The sequence below is a fragment of the Sceloporus undulatus genome, chromosome 4 (assembly GCF_019175285.1).
Source record: "Sceloporus undulatus isolate JIND9_A2432 ecotype Alabama chromosome 4, SceUnd_v1.1, whole genome shotgun sequence".
Taxonomy (NCBI): domain Eukaryota; kingdom Metazoa; phylum Chordata; class Lepidosauria; order Squamata; family Phrynosomatidae; genus Sceloporus; species Sceloporus undulatus.
Window position 1 is genome coordinate 63,849,577 of NC_056525.1, and position 12,861 is coordinate 63,862,437.

General features: G+C 39.5%; 1 protein-coding gene across 1 annotated transcript in view; it reads left to right on the top strand.

The window, feature by feature from the left end:
* Positions 1-3,285: 3,285 nt before the first annotated feature.
* LOC121927856 (triggering receptor expressed on myeloid cells 2-like) overlaps positions 3,286-12,861 on the top strand; it is a 32,276-nt gene continuing 22,700 nt past the window's right edge. Inside the window, exons 1-3 of the mRNA XM_042461819.1 lie at positions 3,286-3,933; positions 5,264-5,608; positions 6,333-6,387. Coding sequence (XP_042317753.1) covers positions 3,861-3,933; positions 5,264-5,608; positions 6,333-6,387 — 473 coding nt within the window. The 5' untranslated portion in view covers positions 3,286-3,860. The remainder of the gene's footprint in view (positions 3,934-5,263; positions 5,609-6,332; positions 6,388-12,861) is intronic.

The following is a 12,861-nucleotide window of genomic DNA, read 5'->3' on the forward strand; positions in this document are numbered from 1 at the left end:
TATACAAAACAATATTTCTGCACAGGAATTTTCTGCCCCAATACATGTTTTCTCCACAGGAAAACCAAGAATATTTTTGCACGAAATGCATTTTTCTTAATGAAGTTCTAAATTGCAAAGCATCTTATGGCTTGTCTCATTTTCCTCATCAGGGTGTCTTGATTGCTGTCATGGAAATATTCTTTATCAAGGATGTGAATATTGGCAAGTTTAGTTTATGATCCTTAATTATAAAGCTCAGTTATCATATAACTGGGTCACATGATAGATGTAGACTGTGAAGAGGTCCTTGTATTTTAGGGACAGAAAATCTGTGGCCTACCAGGTGTTGATGAACTACCACTCCTACCATCCATCACCATTTAACAAGCAGGCAGGATCTGATGGGAGCTGGAGTCCAACAGTAGCTGGAAGGCCACTTGGGTCTCCCAGATATACCTTTTGGAGAGATCCATGAAAAGGAGAATTCCCTCCAGGTATTCTTTCATCACAGTCCAGAATGGCATCTGGTGTAGTTCTCTCTGTTGGGCAGTTCTTAAGGTACAGGAACAACTTCACAGTCTGTTAATAGCAATGCTGTTTTATTTTTCAGACTTGGGAGAATATATTTCGGGTCTGGGTTTTATGCTGCTGCTGTTTTCATTATTCCTCTGCAAAGATTCTTTCTGTGTCTTTTGCTGTCAAGTCAGTGTATTGCAGGAATGGAAAAAGAGGAGATATGCAGGAATCCAGAACTACTAAATTGATCCATCTAGATTCCAGTCCAGAGATGGGAATCATGTGGCCCTCCAGATATGTTGGATGCAAGTCCCATCAGCCCTAGACCACATAGCCAATGGTCAAGAATGCTGGGAGTTGCACCATTAGAGGACTACATAATTCTCACCCACTCACTTCCATTCCAGTCCTTCCAAGCAGGGATGCCTTTTTTAAAAAATTCCAAGGAATATGAGTTAAGGCATAGAGTGTTTCTTGCCAGCGAGGAATCAGCATGAATTGTAGACCAGTGCCATGAAGTGCGAGGCGTTAAAACTTTCCACACAAAGCCACCCACACAGAAACAGCTGTGAGAGGAGACAGCCAAGAAGTTTGTGGTAGGAAAGCAGAAAATATTTGTAGATACAAGCAGACAGGAGGAATTGCTAAACTAAGCAACTGGGGAGAAGAGGAACTAAAAAGTGCAGTCTGTTCACCCAGGGTGGATATCAAGATCAGGTGGCAGGCCAAAAATATGCAGAGGAAATGGCTGTTGCCAAGGATACAGGCATGCTGGGTGACCTGGGGCACTGTCCACGGAGTGATGAAATTTTTTCTTTCTTTCTTTCTTTCTTTCTTTCTTAAAGATGCCAGCCACTGAAATGAATCTACATGGAGTCTGCAATGCCATTCTATGGATGAATGGGTTGTCTCATTTGACTTAGTTCTCAAATGCATTTACTATGACCCAGAAAGCATCACCAAATGTTCCACTCCAGGTCTGAAGAGCTGTCTCTGGGTCATTGATTTTGATGAAGACTATCTTCCCAAGAATGGCCAACCTGAGAAAGTATTCTAGTGTCAATCTGATTGGTTTTAATGTCCAAAAGATAAGAGTTCATATCTATACCAGAAGCAAGTCTTTTGGACAACTAATGGCTCTTATTTCCCCATTTAAGATCAAGCTGCCTCCACCACTACCCAAATAGCAATAGCAAGTACATTTCTATACCACTTATCAGTGCACGTAAGCACTCCCTAAGTGGTTTACAACGTATAAGCTAATTGCCCCCAACAAGCTGGGTATTCATTTTAGCAGCCAAGAAAGGATGAAAAGCTAAGTAGACCCTGGAGCCCTGGGATCAAACTCACAACCTTGTGGCTATGAATGGCTGCAGACCAGCATTTAACCACTGTGCCACCAGGGCTCCTTTAAATATTTTGCATTACAGCAAGGATTGCTCATACCAATGTTGCCTAAGATCCTTATTAATGCCTTTATTTATAAAATAGCAGCAACAACAGCAACTAAGGAGGATAGATTGGCAAATAACTCCCTGGCCGTTCCAGTGGCCATTCCAGTTATTGTTCCAGTCATTTATTTATTTAATCATTCATTTATTCATTTATAGGTCACCTTTCTCCCTGAAAGGAACCCAAGGTGGTTGTTGTGCTATGATCAAATGGAGTATTGCTTGTGGAACAGTGCCTTGGATACCTCCATATTCAAGGATCTAACCAGTACAACATAGCTGGCATAGCCGAGTTATGCCAGTGAAGCCTAAAGACCCTAAAGGCACCTGATCCCAACAGAGTTTGGTATTTAAACAGGGTCAGCCCTGATTAATACTTGGAGGGGAGACCACCAATGAAAAGCAGGTGCTGTAGACCAGTGGCTTTCAAAGTGTGAAGTGAGAGTTGCTCAAGGGGAGCACGAGTCTTGGAGGAACTGATCCCTACTACTACTCTTTCTGTTCCCAAACTTTTTTGTGTGTAAAATTTATACATGTTGAGTGAATTTATTTAGCTAAATCTATTCTTAATTTGAACAATATTATTTCCTTATTATTTCCTTATAAAATGTTAAAATATGAATATATATGAATGTGCAAATGAAAATAGCACACTAAACAAACAAAATATTTTTATTCAGATACTATGTCAAGGTGGGCCTGATATACTCATGTAGATGTAAAGGGGGTCACAAGGGTTAAAAAAAACTGAGAACCACTGCTGTAGGCTATATTTCAGAGGAAGGAACTGGCAAACCACCTCTGAGTACTTCTTGTCTTAGAAAACCCTATGAAATTAATGAAGTCACCATAAATCAACAAGTGACTTGAGTGCACACACACACAATAGCCCAACAAAATTTCAGCCATAGTCACAGGAAATCCATTTTCTCTCCAGCTACAATAAGAATTATAGCTAAAGTTAGATGGAATAGAAAAGCAAGTGGTGGCAGATGACATCTTCATCCCTGCTCGAATTCTGTGATCCCTTTCTCCAAAGGTACAGAAAATCTTATGAGGTAAACTTTCATAGATTACACTCTGTTTCATTGGATACATGTAAAGTTATTCCAAACTGCAGATGTATAAATGTACATAACACACATGGTTGGGAGTAGGATGGGTAGTGAGTTCTATTGGAAATTAAATGTAAAAAGTACACTGACAATTCAATTAATGCTTAAAGGTATGCAAGATAAACAATTAGATTAGTTGTTAGATTAATCTGTTTATCTAGAAAAAGACCACCAAGTTCCTGTCAAGTGTCCCCATTTCAGAATTAGCCAAAAGGATATAGAGTATATTCAGAAACCTTGCATGTCCTAATAAAGTGCTGCATTTCAGGATCTCATTACCAGTAACAGCCTCTGCCTGTATAGTGAAGGGGCACAAACTTTAAACCTCAAGGTAGTAAGTACAGTGTGCAGTGCACAGTGAATCATTAAGGCAAGAATTTAGTACAACAAATAGTGTACTACCAGCAGCATATGTCAAATGAAAATTGTATGAATCTGTTATACTTTGCCCCAGGAGCCCTAGTTGGCTCAGAGGTGATAGCCAAATGCTTTAGAACTTTAGACTTAACTTTAATTTCAGAAATGATCAGGAAATTGATGGGACTTCAGTAGATATCAGCAGTGTTGGCTATGCATAGGATGTGATTAGCAGTCAGTGTCTAACTTCTCGATTTCCTCTCCTGATGTGGCCACTCCATTAGCATTGCTGATGCCCATAATATCAAGAAGTGTCATACTGTTCGCTGGTACATTGCTTAATCCACAGCAGCCACAGAAGTTCCTCTTGTATGTCCTTTGTGTCTGCTAAGGGAAAAATTATTTGTTCTTGCGCAAAACCATTTCATTTTTAGTTGGGATGTTTTCTCTCTTGATTGACCAAAGAGAGATGGAGATGTTTGTGTATCTTGTCTGCTTGGTCTCCTTGTCAGGTATGAAATGAAAGTCTTTCTGTCTTAACTGGAGGGGTTATGAACTGTCTGTACAAATAATTTTTTGTCCAATATATAGTATATCCAATATATAGTATTAGAAAAGGACTAGATGTATGATGCTGAAGAAAGAACACAGCTGATCCTGCTATGGATTATTCCACCTTTATTTTGTTGAGCGCTTCTTGTTTGCTTCTGCTGTCTACTCATGGTACTCTGTAAACTGCATGAAATAGAATAATCTCCTTGGGATATTGTATATGAAAAATTAGTACATAAGGATTAAGTTTTATTACCTTAATGATCTGTCTGTATAGATCTGAAATTCTATATGCAAAACTAGGAAAACTCAAACCTTGACAATCAAATGGACAGAGCAGAAACAGTAATATCTTTGTTGTTCTTCGGTACCACTTCATATGTAGATTTATTGTTTTTACTTAATTTTACTTATATTTTGACTATATAATTTCAAAGTGGCTTATATATATTTTAAAAGTTTTAAAAACCTTAATATGTTTGCCTCATAGAGATTCACAACTTAAAGTAGATGGTTTGAAGCAGATTAAAATGATTAAAATGAAAATGACATCTTAAACTCAAAAAAACTGCTTTTAAACTAACTAATAAACCATACTGCATTACAAATAATAGAAGCAAAATGTCATTGAAAGAATGGATGCAGAAGGGATTCAATTCTTTCTCCTGCTGTCTAACAATTTCTATTTATTGTTTTACATCATTTCAGTACACCCATGGTAGAACATGTTTTGTTGTTGTTGTTGCCAATTTTCTGCGCACCTTCACTACCTAATTTTTTCTTCCCCATGGCAAAAAACCACTCAGGGAGCAGTTTGCGCAAAGTTCACATCATATTACATGACCACAAAAAGAATGACATTAGAAAATATATTGCCCAGAAAAGGGTGAATACTTCACCCTTCATCAAAAAGGGGAGAAAAGGTTGTGGAAATTTGCATAAAGTTTGCAAATATTAATATAGAATCAATTGCTCCGATTAAATTAGAAGACTATACATTTCACCATAGCTGAAATGGCTGACAAGGTAAGGCATGTCTCTACTCAGTCTACTCCCCAAATGCTAATTGTTGATAGGTATCCTCCTGGACTCTTTTTCTGGTTCTTCAAATTGGACTTAGACCAGACAGACTTTCAAATCAAGCACTGTCTTTTGCAAAGGAGGAGTCGTGGTGACCTTGGCCATATCTATCACATTGGGATCATGGGGGGAGTCATTCCATAACTATGGTCTGATCACTTCTCAATTCCAATATGGAAGACTAGAGCAGAATTTTTTTTTCCTTCCAAGATGCACACACCACTGAAGATGTCGCTGTGGTGTATGGTGTTGAAGGGAAGTCCATCTCCATCAACTGCTCTTACAGCCCTAAGGAGAATCAGTGGAGAAAGAAAAGTTGGTGCAAACACATCAGCGAGAGGGAGTGTCAGCATATTGTCAGTGCCCGGACTTTTTGGATGCCATTCCTCAAGAGGAGAAATGGCACCACTGCCATTGCCGACAATATCGATGAGGGGATCCTTACAGTGACCATCAATCCACTCCAGAAGCATGATGCTGGTTTGTATCAGTGTAAGACAGACTTCTTGGGGGTTGTGAATACCCTTTTGAAGGTGAAGGTGAATGTGCTGACAGGTAGGTCTCTTGCAGGCTTAAATACCATCTGAATGCTGTTTTGTAAATAGTTGGGGATTTTCAGCTTTAATTCAGGATAAATCGATGAACCTATTAAAACAAAAGATTGGAGAGAGACCATTAAATGATTATTGGAAGCAAAAATGGGAAAGTTTAGTTAGTGTTGAAATATAAGATATTTTATGATATAAAGAGCATCAAGTGAAATTTAAGTTTCAGGAGAGTTCAGTATCTTTAAGGTTCCAGCTCTATACTCATGTATCTAAAAGTATACTGCACTAAATACAATGACACTTAGAGCCTTGTAGCATGAGAAAAGAAAGACAAAATATAGTGGCAGAGTAGTGGCTTTCTCCATGCCTCTCCGCATGCTGTCATAGCACATCTGCTCTCTTCCTGAGGGAAACCATAATAAAAACATGTATTTTGTTGAACAGATTGTTCCAGTGCACATTTTTGTGCATCCAGTGCACAAAGGCACATTTTTACAATTGTCTTCCTCCAAAAGAGAACAGAAGTGTTATCATGACATATGGCACTACTGTCCCACTCTGTTTTGGCTTTCTTTTCTAATGCAATAAGGCTCTTAGATTTGAATAAACGTTAATTGTTACTGCTTCATCTGTTTATTAATGGCCCTCTTTTTTACAATATCCTATTCTTTGCCATTGCCTTAATATGGTCGTTTCTAGCAACTAATTTTTTTTTGCAATTCTACCACTAGGCTTAAGGGAGACTGAAACACCAGAGGAGCCCAGAGCAGCACACAGCATTTCCAGGTAAATCTGTACATTAGTTTTAGTGAATATTTTGGTCCGTTGCAACAGCCTTGGATACATTTGTTTGTTTGTTTGTTTGTTTGTTTGTTAATGGATATGAACTTTATTCCCACACCTCACTGTGACAAGCAGATTCAAGGCAGCCAACCAGCCAAAATTTAAACAACTAGCAGAGTACTGAGCATCACAAATGTTAGAAACCCCTTACTTCTGCTTTCCAATGAAATGCTTCTTGCCCTCTGTTCTTTCTCATCTCTCCCTACTGCCACACTACACTTTTTTCTTTCTTATTTCTCTCTCTACCTGTTCACCCTCATCCTTATTCAATCATTCCCTTTGCTCAGTCCATCTGCTCTGCCCCATTTGCCTTGCAGCAAAACCCTTTCTCTCCCAACTCTCTTGCGATCTGCAGAGATAAAAGAACTGAGAGATAAAAGAACTTATTTTCTCTCCCAACTCCCTGAAGATCCTCTAGAGACATGAATATCCTTTGTCTCAAGGAAAATTAAGGAAGGCTGCCACCTAGTAACTGAAGATGGTATAGACACATTTTCATGAGCTAAAATCAATTAGTCCATTTTAAAAAAGAAAATAACCATGAGATACATATCTCTAAGGTGTGTATAAATGGCAGGTTTTAGGGATCTGAATTTTATAGTCTTGGAGCAAAGCTGGACATTTAATTTTATTATTATGTATAAAATTAAAATATTAATAAAAGAAATTTAAAGTAAGCATATTTCACTTTTGAAGAGCGAGAAATATCTAGAGTTTCAGTGATTTACCTAGGCTTCAGTTTTCGTCAATGGAAAAAGACTTCTGGTGTTTCTGTGGTTAAATATAAAATGACAATTCCCAGCATTAACATGCCACAGATTCATGCTTACCAGAAGATGTCTAGTGGAACCAACAGTGCCACAGTTTTCCTGCAGAGAGCAAAGGCAGATCTCTGCCTCATTTTCAGATGCAGTTCCTTCCAAGAGATGGCTTCTTGCTATACAGAAAGAGCTCACTTGCCACTTCCTTTTGTCTAGCTGCAGGAAAGAAAGATGAATCAGTTCTCATTGAAATACAGCCTTTCAGAGGTTTTGCCCTCAGGCATCTTATAGTGATAGCTTCACTTTAGTGTCTAGAATTATTGTCAGAAGGAATCCTGCATCTCTTTACTGTTAGAGGCAATAAGTAACAAGGCATTCCTGAAAGATCCTTTAGCGTAATCTAAGGTACCTAACAATAGCCACATATTTAATAATTAGAGTTGGTTGTGTTCTGTGACTTCAAGTCCAATACTCAAACCTCTACAACACGGTGGCTTTCATCAAAGATAATAACTGTGTTTAAAGGCATTATAGCTCTGAATACAAGTTCTTAAGGGCAAACAATTGGGGACAAGGGAGATTGCTGTTCCCTGCGTATCTTGCTTATGAGTTTCCTAGAAAAATCATGCTTTAGACAGTTGGAATCAATGTGCTGCTGGACTAGATATATCCTGTAGCACCTTTGAGACTAACTGAAATAAAAAAAAGTTGGTAGCATGAGCTTTCATAGAGTTCAGTCTACTTCCAAAAAAGCATCTGAGGAAGCAGACTGAAGTCTATGAAAGCTCATGCTGCCAACTGCTTTATTTCAGTTAGTCTCAAAGGTATTACAAGATCTCACTACATAGACATGGTTTTTGGTATCCATGGGGGGGTCCTGGGGGTCCCCAGCAGATACCAAGGGCCCACTGTATTTTTTATGTATTTCACACATTTATCACCTGTTATTGAAATTATAAAATGGAATGGAATTTCTCAAACAGAATGGAAGAATGGAATTAAAATCAATGGCATTAAACACCATTCAGGGCTTCTTAGAATGAAACCATATTCACTGTACATGAAGCACACAATAATGAGGATGCCAGTCTAACTGCCTTGGGACGGGAGATCCATAATCAGAATGCAGATTTGGAAAAGGTTCTGGATATGGCAGTCCATGTTCATTTCTATGATTTTCCTTCAGCCCTCAGCTAACGCACATGAAAGTTGGTAAAATAAATTTTAGGGTCTGTGGAACCCTGTTATTTCCTTGGAGACATTCTCATTCTACATCCTCTACTCTTCTTAACTTCAGTCTCACTAGGGATATGCAAGATTACTATGACACAGAAATTACCAGTTCTTATCACAGTTTCCACTCTTATCAAATCACACAGGATGGGAACAAATAAAAATGGAACAGTGAGATTTAATCAATTGCCTTCAGTGTAACTCACAAGGGAATGTCAACTTTGACATCTCAAGAGTGATGCAAGTAGTATTTGCCATTTTCATAGCACAATAGAAAAGAAGGTAGAATAACTTTAACCAGGCTTTGCTGAATCCCCATACAACAAGACTGTAGGAGAGATTTGAAGCAAAATTAGATTAGAACGTGTCCAAAGAAGCACAACAATGATGATACAGGGACTGGAGATTAGGAGTAAAAGCCTGAAGATAGCCATCTTCTACCACCTTCAAGAGCTGTCATGTCAAACACCTTCAACAAGAGCAAAGTTTTCTGTTCCTCTATGTGTAAGACCCAAAGCATTGGTATCAAATTAAAAGAAAAGTGGACTTTAAGTAAACCTTGGGAACAATTTCCTGAAAGTACAAATTGTTTGGCAGTGGAGCAGATTGCCATGGGAGACAGTGTTTTTTCTTTCATAAAAGGCTGTAAGGAGCGGCTATATGGTCACTTTTGGGGTTCATTTGAATTCTGATTCTTTGGCACGTTACAGACGTGCACAAAGTACATGCTCCGCGCGTACTAGGGTTAGGCAGGGGCATGCTAGGGTTAGGAAGAGTCTTACTTTCCTCACGGCCCCTGACCCTAGTACGCGCAGAGCGCACACTAAATGGTGGCCCCCGTCTACATGGGGGCCGCCATTTTGACGTCTCGGATGCATAGTGTCTGGACATTGCATGGCGGAAGTGACACCGTGAGTGCGCAACTTGCGCCTCACGGCGCCACTTCCAGGTCCAAAGAAGAAGTGCCATTTCGGCGCTTCTTTTTAGCTGCGCAGGGAAGCCTCACGGTTTGGCCGCTGGGGCTTCTCGGCACAGCTAATGGCAGTAGCGGCAGACCGCCCACTTTTGGGCGGTCTGTAATGCGCCCTTGATTCACAGCACGTGAAAATTGGTAGAACTTGGAACAATAACTTTTTTTCAGCAAGTCTCAGAATCCTATTGGTCATACTGGCTAGGACTTCTGGACTTTGTAGGCCACAAAGGAACATTTTAAAGCTTTGCAAATCAGAGGGTAAAGCACATTGCAATCCCCATCTGTGTTTTCCTGGTAAAAGTGTTTGAAGTGAACAGTATTTCTACCCATGTGAGTAGTTTCCAGTCATGGAGCACCATCAGATTTTAAAAACACAATTTGGGTATGTTTTAGTAGGAGGAGGTAGGATTTGGTTCCTTATTTCACTGTCCTGTTTAATAAGGGATAAAACAGAAATCTAACCCTGACCCCTCAGGTCTGATGCCATCATGTCTTTAAAGTGCAGAGTGTTTCCATTCTCTATATAGGAATATTTTCCACCCGCTAGTAGGCTTCCACGTGGAATGCAAACTCTTGGCAGTGAAGTATATTTTATTCTTGCCAAGAGCAATATTAAACAAATATAACTTTCATAGGAGAAACACTTTCAAAACACAATGAACTGTGAAGAAAAAGAAAAGCACCTCATTAATCCAACAAGGTTCCAAAGCCATACTTCATCTCAAATGATTTGAGAGTCTCAATAATAAGCAACAGGCAGAGTTTAGAAAAACTGTCTTTTGGAGCTATATCTCTCAGAGCTCCTAACCAGTGTAGTCACTGGTCCCAGTTGTATTGGAACTCAAAGTTCCCAGTCGGTGTCTATCCCCAACATACACACCACCCTAAAATCAGTTTAGCTTAGCTTCAGCAAAGTTACTACAGCACATTTTTAACTTCAGACCATGCTATAGGTTAAGACTAGGCTAAGCTGGTTTCATTTGTTACTTATAAAACCATACCCTATCACTGTCACACCAGAGACTCAAGTACAAAAAGAGGCTCACAGACTACTCTGCTCCTTGAGAGGAAGAGTGATCTCCTCAAGGACATGGCAAATTCTTAGTGCTACTCTAATTGCTGGGGTCCGGAGAGGATGCCCACAAATAAATATGTTTTGGGGGAAATTCGGTACTTAGTTCAAATGGGATCTGTAGTTTGGCCAGGGCAACAGTGGCCTCAGGGTCAGCCCAACTATAATGAGTCCAAATCACAAAGAACTTCAGTGGCAGGTTTCTAAATGGGAATGGAAATTTATTAGGAGATTAAAGGAACACACACACACACACACACACACACACACACAAGAGCTAATGAAATCAAAGATGGGAGAGGTAAATAGATGTGAGGCTTTGGTAATGGTAATACTCACCTGATGTAGATCTTGAGTCCAATCCCTGGGAAGTCCAGAATGGAAAAGGCTCAATAGCCACTGTGGAATGGGGGTTAGCTATCATATTGAGGGGATTAGTTTAGTAAAGCGATAGAGCATCTGCCTGCTACTAGACCGAGACCAAAGACTTGGGGATTTGCTAGCTGTATATATAATCTGAATTGTGTCTTGGGGCAGAAACCAAGGCTTGAAAGGGCTAAATCGCTTTTAGAAAGTTTCCCAAACAGAGGAAGAATGAAACCAAATTGAATGCAAAGGGTGATTGATGTGAAAACCTCAGACAAAAGGGATGAGCACACCAGCTCTCAGGTCCTTTTCTGAGTATGTGTTTCCCATCCCATTCTTTAGCCATATTCCTTTCACCCTCTCCAGGCATAAATGGATTATACTGGAAATTCCCCTGATTTCCTCAAGGTGGGTTCCCTATAACCTCCTCTTTGCTAGCTCCTGTGTGCAGGCATCCAATCCTGCCATGGATTTGGGGTGTCTGCAGCAGGGTCATGCTTAGGTCACCTATGCCAACTCTTATCAATTTGATATTGAATAAGAAGGGGTGAACAGGGGCTAAATCTTGGGGTGACATCAGCTTGTTCACCCATGACATAAAGATCCTGAATACTTCCAACTTGTCAGATTCATATATTCATCAGATTGTATATGCTGATGGACACAGAATGGAAATATGTATCACATGAATTGTTGTCCATTAAGCGATCCTGCTGCCTGCAGGTGAACATTGTCCTGTCACTTATGGGGAAATTAGTTTCACTGGTCACTGAGATCTGAATGATCTCTGAAATTTGTGTGCATGGAATTGTGTGAAGAGCTGCCTTCTTGTCCTTTGACTTAGGCAGCAAATGATTGAGGTTGTCTTAACATCTGTTATTGTTCATCTATCCCATATCTGCATTTGGGCAACTATTTAAAAGCTCCAAAACAAGATATAACACATATACTGTTGAATGTTTTCAGCATATAGAAGATACTGAACTATTTAACTTTGGAAATGTTTACCCAGCAGTTGCACATAACTAATGACAAGTGCTAGGAAAAGGATTAATCCCCGAGGTGTCCATCTCAGTAGGATAAATTTGTTCTTTCCATAGAACAAAGCAGAGGTCATCTGGTGCCAGCTTCAAGTACCCCACCTAAACTCCAGAGAACTATAATGCCATCCAGAAAGTTACAAAAATCATGCACTCCACAGTATGGTTGTGTATATGATTGTGTTACAAGAATATTCAGTTACATTTGAAACTAATTTTGTAACATTGCTACTGTGTCTCCATTGCTTAAAGACCACTATTGATTGTTGTGATGGCCTTCACTTTTCTCTGGCATGTGCAAATGTCTTTGTGTTTTTATATTTTTCTTTTAAAAAACCTAAATACCAATTATCAGTAGAATATTTCACAACAGAGGATTTAGAAATTAGGTAGGCTGAGATGTTCAGTCAGTAGGCAAGTTGATGTTTAGTTAATATTTCAAGAAGGAGTTACTTTTTAAGGAATCAGAGTTTACAGAATTCAAGACATAATATGTATTTATTTTAAAAAATACCCCATAGGGTTGGGTACATACTTGTACGAATGCTAGGCTTCTGCAAACTAAAGTCTGTTGACAAGTGAGATTCCAAGCAAAGGGAGCAGATGGGGGCCTACCCTTGCTTCTAGCAAGGAACAAAGAAACAAAGAGACATTTAGCCCAAACTACACACTTTCCCAAAGAACAAAGGTTGTAATCCTATGGGCTCTAGAAGGGTATCCCAGAGGCCACAGGATATATCAGATCACTCCCTCTCACATGCATGTACCTTTTGCGGAGTCTGAGGCCCATTTCCTGCTCTGGCATGAATAGAGGCAGAAGGAGGGTGGTTTAGAAGACGTGGCATGTATGGATTTGGAGAAGCTTTCGATCCACAGTTGAACTAAATGCAGACATGATGCATCAAACAAAAATGTCCAACTGCTTCCATATGGGAATGTACATGTGTAAAACACTTCTTATGGCCTCCCTGT